Source organism: Lethenteron reissneri, chromosome 5, assembly GCF_015708825.2.
Source record: "Lethenteron reissneri isolate LAM-NWPU_2019-01 chromosome 5, ASM1570882v1, whole genome shotgun sequence".
Classification (NCBI taxonomy): Eukaryota; Metazoa; Chordata; class Hyperoartia; order Petromyzontiformes; family Petromyzontidae; genus Lethenteron; species Lethenteron reissneri.
The window spans coordinates 10,556,312-10,577,725 of record NC_083783.1 but is presented as its reverse complement, the minus strand read 5'-3'; the positions used below and the strand labels follow the sequence as shown (position 1 = coordinate 10,577,725).

Here is a 21,414-nt window from a genome sequence, read left to right as displayed (position 1 = left end):
GTTATGAAGACGAAATATTGTGATGTCGATGATGGTGCCGATAATAACGGTGGCCACACGATGGCGTCGATGGTGGCGGCGTTCACGGCGATAACGGACGTGGCGTTCACTACGACGTTAATGACGTCGAAGACGACGACGACAATGGTGACGGTCGAAACCTTCGTCTCTTTACCTTACGTCCATCGACTGCACCTCGTCGAAAGCCTCCGCGACCGCTGAGAGGATGTGCCCAGGAACCTTCCCCGGCGCGTTCCCCTCTTTCTCCGCCAGACTCCCGTCGTCCGCTGCCAGCGCCGACCCCAGGGCGTCGTCCCCTCCTCCACTCTCACACCCGTCGGGGCTTCCGCCCAACAGGGCCTCCTCCTCCTCCTCTTTGTCCTCCTCAGCTGCGAAATCCGCCAGATACACCTTTGGTCAGCTCGTTCAACGTTGGCCACCTTTAGGCTGACGTTGCTGACGGGGGGGGGGGGGGGGGGGGGGGGGGGGGGGGGGGGGGAGTCCCCCGTAGAGTAGAAGTCGTCCTCGTATGGGGCTTCTGTAGGCACGCGGCGGCGGTGAACGTTGCACGTGCTGTGTGTATGTTCAACTTCTTTCGCACCATACATAGCCAACCGTGCTAATCGGAGGTGCGATTGGCGACGGCGCTGGGCTCAGGGGCCCGGATAAAGACAAGTCTGGTGTCAAGTCGTGTGTCTGGTTCATTGCTGGCTGGTGGGATGGCCAAATATTTATAAACTCTTTGAGTTGCTGGTCGAAAAAACGACAAATTGGCCACACACACAGTGCTTCTGAGCTTGTGGTCTGAACAAGGCAGAGAGCTTCTGTACATGCAATGCACCACGCCTATGTGCATTGCATGTTGTTTAAGGGAACTGTGTTTAAACTATGCGCATTAGGGTGCCAGTCAAATTTCAAGTTTGTTATTTTTAAGGTCACAGTATCGAGGCACAGAAGCAGTGAAGAATAGGAGGGGATCCTAAGTGAATAGGTGAGTGAATAGTTGAGTGTGTAGGCGAGTGAGTAGCTTTGTGCCACTCAATACACAGAGTCACAGAGTATAGAGGCACAGACGCAGAAGAGGGGATCTGGAGCACCTTGTAGTCGACACGAACCCGAGGAGAATGAGAGTCTCACTTTTACACTCAAGGGTAACAGAGAGGAGGATGCAATCCAAGAAAATTTAAAATTAACTTTCTATATGCATCGTGAGTAGCACCCTATTGCGCATATAACGTTGCGTCTGTCTGTTCCATTCCCAAGAGGGCACTTGACACGCTATGTTAATTTTCTCCCTTTAGTATCCAGCATTTTGTAATACGCGACTAATTTTAGGCGTTGCGTCGTCACGAGAAGCAGAAGAATCCATCCATTGGGATCTCTCCCAGAGCAGCGCAGCCCCTCCCCCGTGCTAGAGAGTGGCCCGCAGAAGTGGAAGTCCCAGAGCTACCTCTGAGATCTTCTTTATTAAAGTGACATTCTGGTCCACACACAGGAAGCGGGGGAAGCACTTGGCCACTCCGCTCGCGCACGTGAGAAAACTGTGCGTCAGTATCACACATTAAGCGCAGAAAGGGATTTAATGTGGTTGGGTTTTTTTTCGTGCAGTCGCTGGTGAGTGATATTTTAATGTTTTCAAGTGAACTGATCGGGCCCACTCATTTCTATGTCTGTCCATCCAAGGGCCACTTCACATGTTTTTTTTGTATGAAAACCACAAAACCTCTACACCAATCGCTAGTACCAACACCAGGTTTATATAAGTTGGCTTAGGAGATATGTTAGTCAGCTTGTTATATTTTATGTATATATTGTAGAATATATATATTTAGTGATAATACAGTCAGGTTATATGACAAAAATGTAACAAAGTGCTGTATACCTAAATATGTTTAATACAATGATCATGATGATGACGAAGTTAATAACAATGTTGTTGATAATGACAATGACATAGATGACGTGATGGTGGTGGAAATGCTAGCTCCAACGACGACGATGCCGCTATTATCGGTGCTACCGATGATGATGATGATGGCAGTGATGATGGTAGTGCTGTTTCTAATGATGATGCTGCTGCTGCTACAGATGACAGTCCTAGTATCTGTTAAGGGCATACTGACGTGCGAAAGTGGTTCTGTGGGCATTGTGTTGGGCACGTGTGTGTAGGTATGCAGTGTAGGCATTGTTATCCGTGTATGTTTAACCTTCTGTTTGTTCACTACCATCCTCCGAAATAAAATCCAGGCCCTTGTTCTGTGATTCTTCAACGGCAACGATGGGTTCCAGCACAGACTGCAACGAGAGGAAGCATAACTATCCATGATAATTGATAAGACTGCAAGAATCAGAACTCACCAATTCACTCCAAACAACAACAACCACCATTCGCCACTAAGTGGCGGTGACGTCACCACGGCACTTGTGCCAGGCTATGTGTACCTTGAGGCCACGTGAAGTGTCAAAAGCTCGTTGGTAGGAGGTCACGGGACAGACCCAGGTGCCATGGGTTGACTGACTGAAGATGACTGGCAGATGCACCAACTATGCCCCCTACTGTGCTTTGTTTTAGCTGCCTGGCGCTCTGCTCATTGCTGTGAGCGTCTTTTCTCTGACCTCCATTGTTGCTGGAGGGCGACTGCCTCTAACTGCTCAGTAGTAGCGTCCATCACGAGCCTCCTCCAGAGGCCGATCTTGACACCGCTTGTACCACTCATTGGCAAGTCCACTCAGCTCCATATCCTCTTGTGCCATGTCATTCCATTTACTCCAGTCACTCGCTCAGCCACCTCCTGCTCACCCTTGTAATGCGACTACGTCAGTAGATGAGTGTAGAAAGCAATGCTGAAGAGAGAGTCTTACCTTCCCCACGTCCGCTTTGTACGGCTTGCGGGTCCTGCTCATGATTTGTTCCAAGCGCTGAAAACAGGAAACACAAGAAAACAGCCTTCGTACTCGGAGTACCCTGAGCCACATCTGGGAGAACCCAGTTCCTATCTTGTCTACAACGCCACAGCAGCAGGAATAAAAAACAACACAGCGGTGAGACTCAGTTGCAACCCCATCCAGTGTGGTTTGCTGTTTAAACAAACGCAGTTAAACGTAAACTTGTTTTGTTTGTTTGTTGCCCAGAAGCCGCTCAAGCTCACAATCTCATCAAGCTCTTAGACGCCAAGCCGAGCCTGCTTATACTGCTTGCATGGGATGACAAACCATGCATAAAGCAGGTGTCATCGGCTGCTGCGGGGTTAACTGGTAATCAGAGGGAAAAGCAGCAAACTCCACCGTTATATTGCACCGTGCTCCAATGCCCACGTTCCCCGCGTTCATCAAACGCGCACTGACCATCGTGGTCAAGGATGGTCGCACGGCTACCGTGGCCCGCAACGGCGCGGGAGGGGCCCTCATCTAGCGGTGCATTGGCACAACGGCCGCGCGTCTCCACCGGTGGCAACAGCTAACGAGCGAGAGTGCGCAGGCGGTGCAACTGCACCGGGGAAGCCGCACGCGCGCACCTTCTTCCTCTCCTGTCGCTCCTGCTCCTCCCGCTGGAAAACCTTCTCGCGCTCCTGACGCTGCCGCTCCGCCTCCTCCAGAGCCCGCGCCTCAGCCTCCTCTCTCTGCCACCGGCGGGGGGCAGACGGTGGAGGGGTGCGGAGAGAAGGAAACGCGTTCGCGGCGTCGGCCACATCACCCCCCTTCGTGCGCCGTGGTGGCACGAGCACACGAACGAACGGATGAACGGACGAAACGAGCTTGCAGGTTTACCGCGCGCTCTCCCGTCACGGAACGAAGCGCCTCCGGAGTGCAGATCACCCCCCTAACGGCAGCCGTCCCCGAGCGGCACACGGTCGCTCGGCACCTGCCACGGCGAAGGGTCATCGGTCTGCCAGTAGGGGGGCAAAGGGCAGCTCGCGAGGCAGCACTCGGCGGCTGCTGCCGCCGCCGCCTTTCCCCGCTCGTCCGCTGGTTACTCGCCGCGCTGCCGAGTCGTCCTCTCTCTTCGAGAGCGAGGAGCGAACACCGCGTGGCGGTGGCGGCGGCGCGTTACGAGTCGATGTTATTGTAACTTCTTACGTATTTATTGTGTTTTTATTGTAACTCCACTTGAGCACGCAACAAGGCACCAATCACGGAACAAGAACAAAAATCCCACGCTCAAGAGCCCGAGATCGGTGTGAGAGGGCTCAGCGAAGGGGGTTAAGTTGGGCTCAATGCCACGCCCAGGTGGGGAGGTTCATACCTGTCAACCCATATGGTTCACCCGTATTCTTGCGCAGGAAAATGTAGTTTTCAGGTCCGTATGGCGTACAGACGTTTCAATACGGGCAAAAATATAATTTATTTGTGTTTCTGATGAACGTTGAGATTTATAAGGGCACGGGGTGACCAATGAGGTCTGAATTAGTCTGTAATAAGGTAGGCACTGATAAGGGGTTGTCAGGCACGATATAGAGGCGGGGCGGGGGGGGGAGTAAGGCGAAGGACATCTAACATAACAGGGGAAAAGAGACGATCGTGATGATGATTATTATCACAAGCGTCGCCGCCGGTGACGTCGGCGTCGTCGCCGGTGCCGCGCCGCACCTGCCGCTGCAGGTCGACGAGCTTGTTGTGCTCGTCGCGCTCGTGCTGCAGCCGCTCCACCACGGCGCGGGCCTCCCTCTCGGCCGCGTCCCTCGCCCGCTGCTCCTCCGCGCGGCGCGCCTCCTCCTGCCGCCGCAGCCGCTCCTCCGCCTTCCGGCGAGCCAGCTCCTCTCTCATGAGCCTGCGACGGTGATCGATCAATCAATTAGTCAATCAATAAGTCAATCGACTACTCGTACACCTTCTGGTGAGCCATCTCCCAGCGATGGTGATGGCGGTGAATCGATCAATCAGTCAATCAATCGATCAGTCGCTCCTCGCCCATGTGTGCGTGTGGAAAGCAACGATGGCGCAGTGGTTAGCGCACTGCGTTACGAACCCGCTCATAACCAACATCTGTGACCAATATCTGAACCGGTCGACTCAGCGTGAAATGAGTACCTGGTGCAAGTGCTAGAACATCAGCACTGCGGAGACAAAGCTGGCCTGGCGTGGTGCTGGCCACCCACCCCGTCGTGTGCCGTGTTGCCCTTAATAGGGGCTCGCTAACAGCACTTGCCCCGCCAGTCTGATAAGGCTACACGGGGGATCTCGGTATTTTTGTCTCCGTGACAGCGAAGTATTCTTACCGCTCGTTCTCCTCTCTGACGCGACGCTCCACCTCCTCCCTCTCGCGCTGCTCCCGAGCCTGGCGTCTCTTCTCTCCCAGCAGCCTCGTGGCTTCCTCTGCATTACTGGTGCCAGCGCGGCTATCACCTACGTGTACACACACACACCACACCACACACACACGCACACCACACCACACACACACCACACACCACACACACGCACACCACACACACACCACACACCACACACACCACACACACACCACACAAACACAATGCACACGCGGTGAGCCGGTGGCCGGATGGGGCTAACAGGTCAGGGCATTGAACTGCCACGGTGAGCTCCTTGGTTCAAATCCAGATTTCAGCAGCCTGTCAAAGTCAAATTCAACTATTTATTTATTTTTATTTTACCAGGCAAGGCCCACTGAACTTTTTATCTTTTTTTCAAAAGCGACCTGGCTCTCACAAATGATAGCTCAATGAAGTGGATTATCAGCACGTGAATATTTCTAGCAGCCAAATACTATAAACGTGATGTGCATTCTAAATATAGAGGGAAAAATCCGGAAGACCCAGAGAAAACTCCACGCAACCACGGTGAGAGAGACACGCAAACTCCAAATATACAGCAGGCGTCAGGGTCGGGATCGAACCCACGACCTCCTGTACACCAGGCGAGGCAGTAAACATCTCGCCATAACGACGACGCGGTCAAATCAATGACCGCACCATTGTTGTACAACATTGGAAGTCAAGTTCCCAAAAGTCAACGCCATTTTAAAAAGGAAGCATCATTGGCGGCGCTCAAGGCCCCCGTTTACAGCTCCGAGCCAGCGGTAGAAACTTCGACATTCCTATGGCGGAGGCGAGTCCATCCATAAGACAAGCGCTGATGACTTGCCAACAAGAACACAAAGGAGTATGCGCAATATGTGGGAACGTGCCCCTTAGATAGACTCATCTAAAGTCGGGGAATGGGACAGTTTTAATAGTGCGGAGTACACAAGAACGTTAATTCCGGGCAATGTGAAGGCGACGGTCAGTGGGTCACTTGAACGCGGTGAAACTCCCTTCTAGTCGATGTCCGGGGAGCCAAGATACGTTGGCTCGTCAGAAGGCGGCCCATCAAATGCCTAGTACTGCACCCGTTCCACCCGAGCGAAACGGAGTTGTTTCCCGCCTCGCAAGCGTGGGTATCCTCCGGGCGTTCCAGTTTTTCTCCCACATGTACACAGTCTTATTGAACGACTGAAAACAAACTCGATATAGAGAGGACCGCAGAACTTGGCCAATTCGCTGGTGCTACAGCTCAGCGCCTGGCTGCTGCTTCTGCCGCTCGTCCGTGGGTTCCTCCTCGCGCCACGCAAGCGAGCCGGAAACTGCGCGGCGGTAGCGGCGCGTTTCAAGTTGACTTAAAAATACATTTACTCCAAAATGACAAGATAAACGCCACGGTGGCGAGATGTTAAAACTCCTGCACCTGGTATGCAGGAGGTCGTAGGTTCGATCCTGACCCTGACGTCCGCTCGCTGTATATTTGGAGTTTGCGTGTCTCTCTCTCTCCCCGTGGTGGTCGTGTGGATTTTTCTCCGGGTCCTCCGGTTTTTCCCTCCATATTTAGAATAAATGTGCGTTTAAAGTAATTGTCTGCTGCTATAAACTTGCACGTGATAAACCATCATTTGTGGCCAGACCGCTTTGAAAAAGAGCCATATAGCTCAGTGGGCTTTACCTGGTAAAATAAAAATAGCTGAGTTTAGTCTATGGTTCTGTACGTATCTCTATGGATCTCTGTGTGTCTCTATGGGCCTCTGTATCTCGATGGATCTCGATGCCGGCCACGGCCTGAGAGTCACCCCCCAGTGGAAGAAAAAGGACGCAGGTGTGACACCGTTACCGGCGTTCGCCTGTTCAGCCGGGGCCTCGGAGGCCTCCTTGTCCTTGGGTTTGGCTCCGCGCGGCAGCTTCTTCTCAGGCGTGCCGGGCGACTTGACGTCTCCCGGCGTGGTCGCTCGCTCCTTCGTCCGCTCGCCCGATCGCCGCGCCTGCCGCGGGTTGCTGGGCGACGGCGGGCGATGGCGAGAGGGCGACTGGGGGGTCGCGTTGCCGGGGGACGTCCTGCGGCGTCGCGCGGGAGACGATTTCGCCGGAGAGGGCAGCCTGCGGAACAAGCGCGACCGTACGTCCCGCCGTTTGGCCGAGTGCCCGCGTGTGTAAGCGACGCTCAAAGCGCCGGCGTTCGCCCGACGCTCGTTTAGCTCCGACGCGCTTTTGTCGCGCGCCGTGCGTGCGCCCTCGCCCTCCGCGGCGGTAGATCACGGGGCACCGCGCCGCCGTACCTGGCCATGCCGCCCGCAGGCGAGGTCGGGGTTTTGTCGTTGGCCTCGGTGGCCGGGGAAGGGGAGCGCTTTGAGTGCGCCGCTTCGCGTCTCATGGCCGGAAGCGTCTCCTGACTCCTAGAGCTCGTCTGCGAAAATACGCGGCAAGAAAGTCGTCATCATCATCAGCGGAATCAGCAGCAGTAGCATGGGCATTGGCATAATTATCATCAGCAGCAGCATGAGCAATGGCATCATCAACAGCACCATTAACATTCGAGTTGTGATTATCGTCGGAATTAAAACAGGTTTAATAAAGGATAAACAACTGGCTGGCTGCAGGGTGACGTCCAGTCAAAAAATGACGCATTGGCTGTTAAGGGGTTAATCTGAAAGCTGGGAGCACATCGCGAGTGTGCGTACGCGGCGTGTGCGTACGCGGGGAGGTACGTGTGTGGTGTGTACGTACGTGGGGGGGGGGTACGTATGTGGTGTGTACGTACGTGGGGGGTTCGTATCTTGTGTGTGCGTACGCGGAGTGTACGCACGTGGTGTGTACGTATGTGGTGTGTGCGTATGAGCCACCTCTAAGTCCTGGCTAGAGCCATTGTCTGAAGAGTCCTTGCTCAGTCTGTCTCCACTCCGGCTCCGCAAGGGGCGGTTCGGAGGAATAACCGGGCCTCCCGAAGACCCAACACGACCTCCGGATGCCAGCCCTAAGCAAGGGAAGACGGACAGATTTATAGATGAACAGAAGATCAGACTATTAAAAAAAAACAAGCGAATAGATAGAAAGCTACTGAGAGAAGCAGACACAAAAACATATACAGATAGATGATTGGACAAAGGGGCAATAGACATGAGACACACTGAGAGATGAATAAACAGACAAGACAGTGGAAAAATTGATAGATGGACAGACATAATAACAGGTGGGCAGAGAGAGAGAGAGAGCAACAGACAAATGGATAGACAGTCGAAAGTCAGACAATCACCATTGGAACCTCCTTTGCCAGTAGCAAAATATAATAAGTTTTTTACCCTTTTATCTGGCAACAAAAATGACACCTTTTTTTAAATGCGCCTTTTGGCGTCATCTGGTCCAACACCATGTGAGACTAGGCTCTAAGAAAATCTGTCTCGCGTATGGACCAATCAATTTCAAGGACAGTGCAGACATTATCAGAGTTGTGTTTTTTGTTTGCATTCCAACCGCAGGTATTTGTGGTCAATGAAATCATGACTCCTTGTAAAAAAGGTGTCAGTTTTGTTGCCATATAAAAGGGTAAAAACAATTATCAAGTCAAACAATGATAGCACAGACGTATGGATGGATGAGACAGACACAAATAGACAGATGGACACATGTGAAGACAGGCGAATGGACAGATAAGCAGACAGATGGGAAAACCAGATCCACAGGCAGATGGACAGGCAGACGGATGGGGTTCATGGAGAGGCAGGTACATTGTACTAGATAGATAGACAAATAGATGGGCAGAGAGAAACTTGGGCAGACAGATGAACAGAAAAAAACAGATGGATGTGAAACCAGATAACATTACAGCGCAACACACAGAAGACAGATTGACATACATACAGACGGACAGAGATACAAATAGACGGAGACCGACAGAAGCACAGATGAACAATTAGACAGACTGGGAGTTAATAAAGAAACGTTAAAAGCACGATAAAAACATGGCCATCACTACAATTGTCAATGGTTCATTGTAAGTGAAAAATGCAATTCGCTTTCAGAGCAAGGGGATGCAGCTTATCAGGACGCGTAAAACTATTCCAAAATATACTGACGCATCACGGGACCGCTTGATAAATAAAGCCTCCAGCCTAAGGCGAGATGCAAATAAAGTCGGGCCGGCAAGTTAGAAAAGTAAAATCCCTTCCCCCTGCCTGTTCTGATGAGTTCGGTGTGCCTGATACCGTCGATGCAACTGGTAGTGCCGTCCAAAATGTCAGGATGTTGCAATGTTATGATGTGGGGGAGGACGTGAAATGAAAAATATTTTATATATTTAAAAAAATATCGCCAAAGTGGTTGCTGAGGGCCGACTTTCGTATCGCAAAGACAAAGCGAACTAATAAATTTAAATACACGAACGACGCTCGGCTAAATGTGACCGTGGAATTGCGATAGTGGCAACTTCATCATAAATTTCACAGCCCCCTTCTGTCGATCGACTCCACTGCTGGATGAAGGCATCCCCACATGCTTTGTCGGTCATGGAGGTTGTTTTACCGTACACCGGTTCGAACATCGCTTTGTCACTGGTGTTAGCCGTTGCCAGGAATCCAACTCTGGTCGCCGGGTTCGTAGCGCAGTGTGAGAACCGCAGCAACACTGTTTCGTAACAAACCGTCATCCTATATTTGTGGCAAAAAGGTCTCTACCCAGGGCCTCAGTGTCCCTCACACGGCCATTATTATCAATAAAAGGTTTATTGGGTTAGATCGCGTAAATATATAAACGTGTCGTTAAACCCGCCACCACCACCACCACAACACAGCCAATTAGTAAGGTTTGTCACGAAAACAAAACATGCCAATTCGCTACAAGTACAGAACACACTGGTTGTGTGTTGGAGAGTAAACTCACGACTACATTTACAATCCGAGTGCCGTGACGTTTCACCGGTAATTACAACAACCAGCATCATCAGACGACGGCCAGCGTTGAAGAGAAATTCTCCTCCTGTTTCGGTTTTAAATCGACGGGGGATGAATGTGAAGTCGTTAGAAGACCAGAGGGCGATGGGGAGGGTTAATGTATTCATATTGATTACAATGGATATCTATCATTGGGTTTAACGACACATTTATATTTACGCGTTTTTAACCTCCAAAAAACCCTCTATTATGGATAATATTGGTCGCGTAAGCCTGCTACTATGTGTTAAACGGCTGCTATTACAAATCGGAATAATGGAGACACCGAGCCTCGGAAGTCAAGAAACCCAAACACAGATGTTCCGTCTTACTGTCCTTTACATAGCCATTAGGAAACCCACTGAAAACAAAAACACTCAGACCCAGTGTTCAATCCAAGGATCTTTTTTTCTCTCTGGCTCAGTGTCTTTGAACATAGGCATTGTGAAGCCACTGGGGAAATAGAGCACCCACTCAGACTCAGGGCTCAAACCCATAATCTCAAATGTGCTGGCTCAGTGGATATGATGTGGCCATTATGGTACCGCCTGAGATAGACAATTGGCGGGTGTTGTGGGCTGGGCCACGAGTTGAACCGTTCTGCTCTCACGCTTTCGCCACACGCACTACCGCGTGCATCTTCCAGATGTCCGCAGAGTACGACATCTTCGTGGAGTTGAGTGACGTCCGCAGTAGTTTCATGGGCAAAGCTTGAGAGAGAAAAAAAAACTCACAACACGTGGCCTAACCTGGAAGGCCACTCTTGGGACTGCGAGTGGCTGGCGAAATCCCGTTCGTGAACACAGACACCCGGCCACTTTCAAGTCAACGGGATCTTTCAGTGTTACTTTCTTGCCACGCTGAATATCTCCATAGCTTTACCGGTCAGGGAGAGGACAGCACAGCTCCGGCTGCGTGCTAAAGATGAACGCGTTGGGGCCATCAACCGACTAACAACATTAAGGTCGGAAGGCTGGCGTTCAAACGAAGATGGTGCTAAACCCACGCACGTACACACGCACACACACACACACCATACGCGCACGCGCACAAAAGAAAACAAAACAAGCATGAGATGGAACAAGATGGATTGTCATTTGGCTGCGTGCACAATTACGAAGAGCAAGAGAGTTTTGCTCGAAACGAAAACACAATCGGTGCGAGCGTTTGAAAAGTCGGTGGGCCCCACACGAGAGTGGCGTGACAACACAGGGCGAAAGCTAATCGCGAGCACGTGGCATTTAAGCGGGATTGCCGGATGTCACAGAATGAGATCGACAGCATCATCGCCGTCGTCATCATCATCATCAGCCATGAGCAATCAGATACTGTGATGAAGGGATCCCCCCCGAAGCGGCCGCCAAAGATGAATTGGACATACGGTAGAATTATATTTTTTGTTACAGGCCATTAAAATGGTCTCGCTCTGCGTGCTAAAAGGTACAAATTATAGAATTTGAAAAAGTTTCTAATGGGAGATAGTCAGACCCGGCTCCTGGTGTGCGCCTCCCAAATGTCTCCGCAGAAAGAGGATCGCTTGCCGAGAGGGAAGGCGATTTTCTCATGATGATGAAACGACACGTGCGATGAATACGACGCCAATGATTACTTTAATGACCCGAGAGATGATAATTGTTTTTTTACCCTTTTATCTGGCAACAAAACTGACACCTTTTTTCAAGGAGTCATGTTTGCATTGACCACAATACCTGCGGTCGTAATGCAAACAAAAAACACACAACTCTGAAAATGTATGCACTGTCCTTGAAATTGATTGGTCCACACCCGAGACAGCTTTTCACTTTTGGCGTCATCTGGTCCAATAGCATGTGAGACTAGGCTCTAAGAAAAGCTGTCTTGGGTTTGGACCAATCAATTTCAAGGACAGTGCATACATTATCAGAGTTGTGTTTTGTTTTCATTACGACCGCAGGTATTATGGTCAATACAAACATGACTCCTTGTAAAAAAGGTGTCAGTTTTGTTGCCAGATAAAAGGGTTAAAAAACCAATTATCATATTTTGCTACCGGCAAAGGAGGTTCCAATGGACCCGAGTGATGATTGTGTTATGAGAGAGTGGCTTGACGAGTAGATTGGAACTGTGATGATGATGATGGACCATGCGGATTGCACTTTGAGGGGACTGTGTAGAGAAATAACGCAGCGTCGCCGAGGCCACTCGCTGTGAGGACACCGACTTCTCAGCCAACATTCGTATTAACAATGACGAGTGCACACAGCCAAACACGAACAAGCATGTAACATGATGTCAAGCAATGCAATGGATTGTAAACAACTTTGGAGCGCAAAAATTATGTTTAACAAAAACAAACGGAAAATGGAGAATGAAAAGCGTAGTTGCGGAAAATAAACGCAGACATAAAAGCAATGCAATGCACGCGCAATTAAGTGTATTTTTGCCACATTACATGTGCATTCGGAAATCATTTCGAGCCCTAATGCCATACGATTCATCTACATCTGTGAATCAGCTCAAGCCACGTGACTTCTGTGCGTGGCCACCACAACTTCGAACCCATTGCCTCTGCCCCGCCGCCCGCTGTGAACAGAGACGGCCGCTCCGTGCGGCTCACTTCTGCTACTGGCTCCGGCCTTCTCCCTACCTCCCCCTCTCACCGTCACCATCTCATCCCCGACATCTATGGGGTGCCGCGGTGGCGGGATGGTTACTCCCTCGCCTGGAATGCAGGAGGGAGGGCGTGGGTTCGATCCCGACCCCGACTCCGACGCCTGTTGCATATTTGGAGTTTGCACCTCTCTCTCCACGTGGTCGCGCAGTTTTTTCTCCGGGTCCTCCGGTTTTTCCATCCACATTTAGAATCAACATCACCACGCGTTTAGAGTATTTGGCTACTGCTATTAATTTCCACACGATGATGAGCCACTTTGTTGAGCTACCATTGGTGACATCCGGGTCGCTACTGAAAAAAAGCTACATAGCTCAGTGGGGCCTTACCTGGTAAAATAAAAATAGATTAGTTTAGTTTTAGTTTAGATCTTGGCCCAGTCATTCATTCTCACCCTCTCCCCTGCTTGCCCAACGCTCCTTCTTTCTTTCTTTATGCTCACCTTGAGACCGTCACCGACTTACCTTCCTGCGGTGTGCCACGGGTGAAAGTTTTCGCGACAATAACGCGACGTGCTGTACGTCTCTCCGACGCGTTTGTAGATTTGCGCTGCTTACTGTTCTAAAATCCGGTTCCTGCAGAAGCTCCCGGGGGCTCGCGGAGCGTAAACTTTCCGTTGCCATACAAAACAACGCGCGGGCACAACCCGAAAACACGTTGGAAATAATATCGATGATGATGATAATGCCATTCACCCAGGAAAGACTCAGTGTCCTAAGACCTTTAGAGGCAGGGTTGCGTAATTGGGGCGTTTAGCCAATTCCATTCATGAGAGTTTGGCTTCATGTGGGAGGAAACCGGAGAACCTGGAGAAACCCCAAGCATTCGAGAGGGTAACAATCAACATCTCCATACAGATAGATTTAAGAATCCATTTCTGTATTGCCACTACCTCAGCCTGAGTCTACAACGCCTGGCACTCCCGGGCAGTCTCCTATCCAAGTGAGCATCTGAGATCTGACAGGATCAGGCACATGCAGGGCGAGTTGGCCTCCAGCTGGGATGATTAGTCGATTAACTAACTTTATTGTGGCCGATACCTTGGGTCTCAAAACAAATTTATGATAATCCGGACACCCTTCTACCTGAAGGCGGGAAACGCCCCCTGACAAGCCACAACCAGCCTGACAACACGGCCTGATGGTACTCATGACATCGTCAAGTACCGCCAATCACCTCCTGTCCAGCGGCACACGCGGGGACAAGATGACAAACATAAGCTCAACTCTTTGCTCCATGACTATCTCTTTGTTATCTGATTAGTCGAGCGAAGCCACATGATAATGGGCAGAGCAATTGATTACCTAAATAATCGGATTAAATAATCCCAGCCCTGGGTTGGTCAAATCACCTCTGTCAGGTGACCCACAGATGCCTGCGGAAGAGGCTGAGAATCTTCTGTTGATGAAAGAATCCCCGGGCTTAGGTTGGCTCATGTTTGAGGCCAGGGATCTCCCTCCTGCAAGACAACGAGAATACAACTTGGACTGACCGAGCGACTCTAAAACCAGCGTCCCGACGCCTGGGGTCGACACATCCCAAACGCATCTTTCGTAGGTTGAAGGCGCAGGCTCCATTGCGATTCTATTCCCCCGACGTCGCAGTAAAAACAATGGGGCAAGTTTTTTGTTTATATCCCGGCGTCTGTGCACCCAGCATCAGCGTAAAGCTGCATCAGCGTAAAGCGGTGCTGCCACAGTTAGTCCATCGGCAGGCCACGGGCGGCGGAGTCAAGTCTGGGGACTCCTCCTTCCGAGACGCGGCGTGGAAGAGTAGACCAAACACCTTCTAGAGGGGCTCTTTAGATCTCCCGGGCACCTTCCTCCAGCAGTGGCGTGAGCTAATGAAGGGTTTCCCCCTTCATCTATGCGATGTGCATATATATAATTCTTTAATGGGGCTGAGATCATTCAATGGATGAGCACAATAACAATAATGACGTCAAGTCAAAGTCAAGTATCCCCCCCCCCCCCCCCCCCGTTCAAACTGGCGAGCACGGTGCGGCACCCATCGCAGTTTGCAAACTGTAACCCAGCGGCGGCGGAAACTCCATATTCAACCGAGGTGGTGGCCAATCTCTCAATCGGACAACCACTACCGTATAATAAACAATATAAGTTAACTCCGCAGATTATCAATCTGCCAGCAGATGAGGGCCTCTCTCACAGGATGCCATGTCAGCCACAGGGGGCTGTGTGACCGTACTGCGCCACGCCGGGGCAGTGCGGGTTGCTGGAGGGGAGCGAGCAGGCAAAGACTGGTCCCGATATTACGAGCCATTGATGTCAGTTGTGGCCAGGAATCAATACTCATCAATAGTCGGGTCGCCGGGTTCGCAGCGGGTTAACTACTGCACCAGCGCAAAACAATTTGCGAATGTCCTTACCTTTTCTGTTCTGCGGCGCCGCAGAATTTAGACGCAAACACTGGACCCTAAGATCCATTACGATTCCCCTCCGAAGCAAACTTTACGGAGCACGAAAATAAATGAAACGCAAAAAACTTGGGTGCTTTGGAGTTGAACCGCTGGTGAGTATAGCACGACTGGCCCCGACTGCGGAAGAAACTGTGGCAACAACAAAAAAACTACTACCGTTCCTCAAACTCCGTGAGCCGCGCCTATTTCGGAATTAGCCACAAAAATGTGACCCAAACTGTGAATTCACAAGTACACAACAGCCTGGTGGCGGTGGCGACACGTTTAGCGAGCACTAGGGGGGGGGGCGTCGACGATTGCGTATTCCATCACAAACAAGAAGAGACTTGGCCAAGCAAGGGTAAACCTCGCATACCCGCGGAAACACGTGTGCTGTCGTGATGCGTCGGCCACAAGGCTGGTACCGAGACAATTTAATACACGAGAACGCTGCTACCTAGCTTTGGTATTCATCAGGGCTGGCCACGAGATGGCGATACTACGACACGTGATGAAAGTAACACTGCAAGATGCCTCTGCAGTAGGAAATGCCGGCTGGAGATGAGAAAAGATGATAACAGTTTGCTCTACGCATTTTCGTACACGGGCCAAACACAGGATTACATGTCCTTCCGGTGAGTGGTGCGAAATTTCGGACGTCACGCCGGACGACTCGCGGCACAACCCGAAAACGCGTCGGGGGAGAGAGCCGTACACGCACGTGAGAGATCGTACACATGCGATTCGTACAAACGGTACGTGACCATGCACGGGGGACACGGAGACACGCATCGCACCCGTGAACAGGCGAGTGGCCGCTGTAAGCTCACCTTCTTGCACGGGCGAGTTAGGAGTGGCGACCACGGAGCTGCTCCCTCCCCAGGACCAGCGTTTGCGCCGTGTGTCCAAACTTCCGCGTCTCTCCAATGACCGCTGGATGATCGGCTGCACCTGCCCATCGAATGGGGGGGGGGGGGGGGTAAGAGTGGCAAAAGTAGAGATGACCCAGGTGGCTCAGGAGGTAAATGCCGTGTCAGCGACACCGAGCCGCCACCACTGAGACCCTGTGATTGAACCGGGTTCCTGAATGCGAGCGAGTCTTTGCTCTCAGCCTGGACACCAACGACTGCACAAAACAAAAAACAATATATTACACTTCATTTTAGCACCGAGTCGGCACGGCTGAGATAGCAGAGTCTGAATGTGAGTTCCAGTTGCCCGTTATTAAACCATCTTGCCAAGTGGAGCGAGTTGATGTACGTTTGTTGAACTTCGTTCGCACTGTACGTAGCCAAACCTTGATATTCGGAGGATTGATAGTCTCATCTTTGTCACCAATGACTGTACAAATATCCCCAATCAGGTTCATTTTGGAAATCTGGTGCTCACTTAATTTAGCTGCAATAGATTTATTTTGCCTGTCGTATGACAGGACACTCTTTACGGGGGATATGAACGGTGCACCCCCCTTGTGTGGAGGTCACGTTCCTTCAGACATTATTACATTGACACGTTTCACTTCATTGGGCAAAATATCCAGCTCTCAGATCTAAGAATTGTCATTATATTTGACTTTCGAAATGACAAACACCCTCTCAAGTGGATGAGGTGCATGAAAAACTCCAGTTCGCCTAGCACTGAGAGTTCACGCAGAAGCAGTTCTGAGATGTGGGTATGCGTGGATATGGGAGCGGCCACACGTCCGGAGCCTATGAGCGAGCCACGTACCAAAATCTCCGTGTGGCAGAGAGCCACAAGTCACACGGAGATAATGCCACCTTCCACGCTCAGGCTGCTTTGGCTGTGGAGTTTAGAAGTGTGTGGAAGGACCCCACCCCACCCCCCAAGCAACACTCGCGTCTGGCTCCAACGCCAGAAGGAAGGCGAGTGGCCCGGGCCCACTCCCGCTTTGTAATAAAGTTGCGTTGAAAGGTGCGCGCAAAGAAGCACGGGGGAGATGACGCACGCTTGGAACTGCGCTGAGAAGCAGAATGAGGGAGCATGTGGGAATTAAGGACGCGCGCAGGAGAACGACGGCACTCAAACCGAGAGGAAGAGCAAGTTGGCTTGGGAGGGACGCGCGGCGAGCAGAGACGGCGGATGATGGTTTAGAATGACAACGGAGTGGCAGCCGAGGGGCGGAGTGCGCGTGAGTACGGACGTACGTCGACCGATGAGATGGAGTGACAATATCGGCTCAAGTGCAGGATCGGGAGAGGTGGCAGTGGCCTGAGCAGGCCTTCATCCAGCAGTGGATTGACAAAGGGCTGTACATTATTCAATTCTTGCATGGTTGTATATTATGTACACTGTGACCCAAGTGGCATGGGGAGGCTGCCATCCATGTTTTAAATGTGTATAATCCAGTATAGACTAAAGTATAAATTAATAAATGGGTGAACGTTTGTGTGAATACATTAATTCATGATTTAAGTGAATAAAACGAGGAGGGTATGAATGAGTGATGAGACGAGAAATAAATTAATTCATGAATGGGTGGGACCCCAAAAGAACCCCATTGTCCACATGTTTTTTTACAAACGCAAGCATGCGGAATTTAAAGACGATCTTTGTTCGCTATGATTTGTAGGGTGACCGCGTAAAGCTCTGCACACTGGGCGCTGTGTTACCCAACACCACCCAGGGACTTCGCTGCCGGGCCAAGACTCTGCACACAGGGCTTCCCCCCCTCCAATGAGAAGCTATTGTCAACAAAAGCACTCAAAAGTCAAAGTAGAACACAACAACAATAATCATGTTTATTTACCCACAGTCAGCACAGGTGGCTCAGCAGTGAAGCAAGTTCAAATCCTGGTTGTGGAGGGGGGGGGTTGATTCAGCCCATCATCCGTCTGGGGTCGATGACAATAGGTACCACTTTGTGGGCAAGTCAACGGTGGTTGTCGTACGGACAAACTCGCTCCTGCCATAGGAATGTGGAATTTCCACGACTGGCTAAGGGCTGTAAACATGCAATGAGCGCCGACGCCTCGATGCTCGTTTGAATGGGAAATCAATCGGCACCATTGACCGATGTAGCCAAGAAACATGAAACTTTGCAAATTCCTCTTAAAAGAGGAAACCCACCATGCATGAGAGGGGCTAACACCCAAAAACTTCGCGCAGATGAGTTCACAGGCCCACTTGCTGTACTGCCATCACATGGCCACAACGCAGCCTTGCAGTTTTTGGAGTTTCAATCCCCCAGTGGGTCCACCAACCCTTGCCGACAGAGAGCCGGATCAGTTTTGCGATGCAGCGGATTTGTAAATAATTGCGGATAACAAAACAAGGTCCAACGGTAGCAATAAACGGGACTGCTGTAAGATTAAAGGTGACGATGTAAAAGAAAAAACTACACGAACATGAAAGCAACACAATGTAAACACAATTAATGATACGATCCGAGTGCTTTTTGCAATTTTTTAAAAATAATTACCCCACCAAGGCCGACCACCAGGCGATTCACAATAATAATGTCAACAGGCCGGGGCCGCACCTCGAGCCACCAGTACAAACCACCACGCTCAACTCGGTCCACGCCTGCAAGGCGCTTTTTGCACCACATCTCGAGCGAGTAGTTTGCACAAAACACGGTCGCGCCGACCGATCAGCGTGCCACAAGTCGATCGCGCCGAATGGTGGAAGCCATCCAATGCCTTGAATTTGTCTGCGGGTTTTTTTGTTCAAGGAGGTAAAACAGCAGCCCTGCAGCAATTGCTCACTCAAGTGGTATTTGGGGCCTGCTCTTCCCAGCCGGCCAGATGTCTTCGAAGGTAGACGCGTGCACCCACGCCTCACCCCACCACACGCGACCTGCCCATCGACGAGCCCTGGGGGTGGGGGTGGTGGAATTTAAGAAACTCGACAATTGTTGAAGATGCCGTGCCGGGAGAACGAATCCACGTCCGGTTTGCAAGTCCGGCGTGCCGACCACTATGCCACGGGCAGCACTAGGTTCAGGTCACAAACCATCGCCCGCTTCCCGGCTATGAATCGAGCGTTTCATCTCATCGCCCAACAAATATACACGGCACGTTGCACAAGTCTCATTTTGTCCCTCCGAGCGGACGGTAAATGCATGGTGTAATTGTGTGTGTGTGCAAGCCGCGTCCACAACCCTGGCACACCCCACCCCCGTGCATCCTGGGTCAAACACCCACTACGTTTGTGCCAAGACGCGGGGGACGTTATTTAGCTGGTGTACGTTTCGAGACGTCGTTAGCCACGGCATTAACCGTGTGCGCGCGGGCTCACGTACAAAGGCGCGCGTGGCACCACGTAAAAGGCCTTTTGTCAATCTGACACTGGATAAGAGCGTGCCCCCCCCACCAAGCCATGTGGGTCGTGGGGGTTGTTTGACTATACTTCACCGTGCTGGTCAATGCGAGTTGTTGTCATCCTATATCCAACCCCCTTTAAATTAAGACCACAGCAAAACGAGCGCTCACAAGGTTATTTGGGGCACAGCTGGTGCTAGGCTTGTCCACGTTACCATGTCCGAGGATGAGAGTGGGACCGACACTCCAAAACGTAACAGAAAGGTGGCTCACGCAACACCTCCGCTACTTTCGATCTATAGTGACAGATTGTCAATAGTCGGGCGTGGATATGTGGGAGTAAATGAGTACAGTACAACAATAATGTTACTGCTGTTCCTCCTCACAGCTCCACAAAGCTATTACAGCTGTCTTGGATGGCGGTTGCCCCTCCGTTCACTGTTCAGGCTCAACTCTACTTAGCTTCTGAGATCTGAAGAGATCGGATGCATTCTGGGAGATTTGTTCATAGGCTCATTTCTGAAACATTTCTAAACGTTGGGACACATTTTGTCCTGTCTATATGTAGATACATTGTCTGAGAAATAATGTAATAGTTATTTAATTCAAATGCCATTGTCAATCCACTGCTGGATGAAGGGCACCTCATTCCATGCCGGGAAAAATTGTCTAAACATTTATTTCGTTCCGTCACGGTGGATTTTTGCATAAGGCCGAGTTGAGTAAACATGGGGTCCGTTTCGCCACGTCGAAACAACGTTCAGGTCCGTCGGCCAAACGCTGCCGGCAACCAGTCGATCGAATGTGTTCGAGGCCACGCCCTGCTAACGACGGGATCAGATTGCCGAGACGGGGTGCTGCGGCTGGAGGGGTCCAGCCTTCCGCTTCACCAATTGTTGCTGGGAAACGCTGGCTCTGGAAAGGTCCACCGGGAATTTTTTTTATTTTTAAAGTGGTGGAATTGACTCTGGTACAGTGGTTGCAACGGTCAGCTCGGCACTTGACTTGCAAACCCAGAAATCACCGGGTTCAAATCGATCTCCCGGCTCTGTATTTGAGCGGCGACGGGGAATATTCCATCTACACCACCCGCCCCGCCGCCTCTGTCGACCGAGCAGGATGAATGGTTGGGGTAAAGTGTGGGGTACTCCCACCGCTAGCCAAGTCATCAGACCAAGCGTGGCAGAGTTGGCCAAATTCCCGCCCCCCCCCCCCCCCCGCGGCGCCTTCTTTGAGGTTACTCCGGTGCACGCCCTTCCGCCGGCAGTGGCATGAGCAGGCAGTTGCAGGGCTGCCCCTTCTCTACCTCTGTTCTCCCCTTCAAAGTGTGCGAACAGACCGTCGTTTGTTGACGATTTTATCCATCGGCAGTAATGCACTGCAAAGGCTCGTCATTTTAACAAAGCTTTCAGGATAAATTATTCATCGTCGGCGAAATATGTGCGCCGGTGTGATTGTATCAGTCTAAATCGCGTATGTACAGTAAGTCCCAAATAACACACACATTCATCACATACGCACCCAGCGAAGGCATTGTTCATATTTTAAAACATATACGCATTCGCGTTTGTTACGTTTTAACCACCAAAAACACACACGTCATAACGGTGCAGCAGATGTGTGTATGGGCGGTATTCTAACCTATGGCCAAATCGCCCAGAATGCCCCTGATGTCATTAGACCTCTGAAGCGCAGCTGTGTTGAGCCTGGATAGTGCCAGGACGGGCGACCAGCGTGCATGACAGGTTGTTATAGGCTGCTGCGGGGGCCTTCCTGGTGGCCAACAAAGGTAGGCGGTAAAGCAAAGCCCCAATGTTGTACGTTACTCCATGCAACCACATCTATGCTCCTCGCCGTCAACCCGCACTGACCAGCATGGTGA

At 51.1% G+C, this 21,414-nt stretch overlaps 1 protein-coding gene across 9 annotated transcripts in view; it reads right to left on the bottom strand.

Moving 5' to 3' along the window:
• LOC133352526 (ensconsin-like) overlaps window positions 1–21,414 on the bottom strand; it is a 49,173-nt gene that overhangs the window by 7,936 nt on the left and 19,823 nt on the right. For 3 of the 9 annotated variants that reach the window (XM_061568284.1, XM_061568240.1, XM_061568301.1), the window contains 12 exons: window positions 16,083–16,203; window positions 14,188–14,295; window positions 11,069–11,182; window positions 8,105–8,235; window positions 7,541–7,668; window positions 7,099–7,361; window positions 5,217–5,343; window positions 4,588–4,768; window positions 3,516–3,620; window positions 2,863–2,919; window positions 2,209–2,316; window positions 176–399 (listed from right to left, as the gene is read on the bottom strand). In XM_061568284.1, coding sequence (XP_061424268.1) covers window positions 176–399; window positions 2,209–2,316; window positions 2,863–2,919; window positions 3,516–3,620; window positions 4,588–4,768; window positions 5,217–5,343; window positions 7,099–7,361; window positions 7,541–7,668; window positions 8,105–8,235; window positions 11,069–11,182; window positions 14,188–14,295; window positions 16,083–16,203 — 1,667 coding nt within the window. Of the gene's footprint in view, window positions 1–175; window positions 400–2,207; window positions 2,317–2,862; window positions 2,920–3,515; window positions 3,621–4,587; window positions 4,769–5,216; window positions 5,344–7,098; window positions 7,362–7,540; window positions 7,669–8,104; window positions 8,236–11,068; window positions 11,183–14,187; window positions 14,296–15,222; window positions 15,396–16,082; window positions 16,204–21,414 lie in introns of those variants that run through there. The other 6 variants (XM_061568245.1, XM_061568253.1, XM_061568261.1 and 3 more) reach the window with 6 other exon arrangements.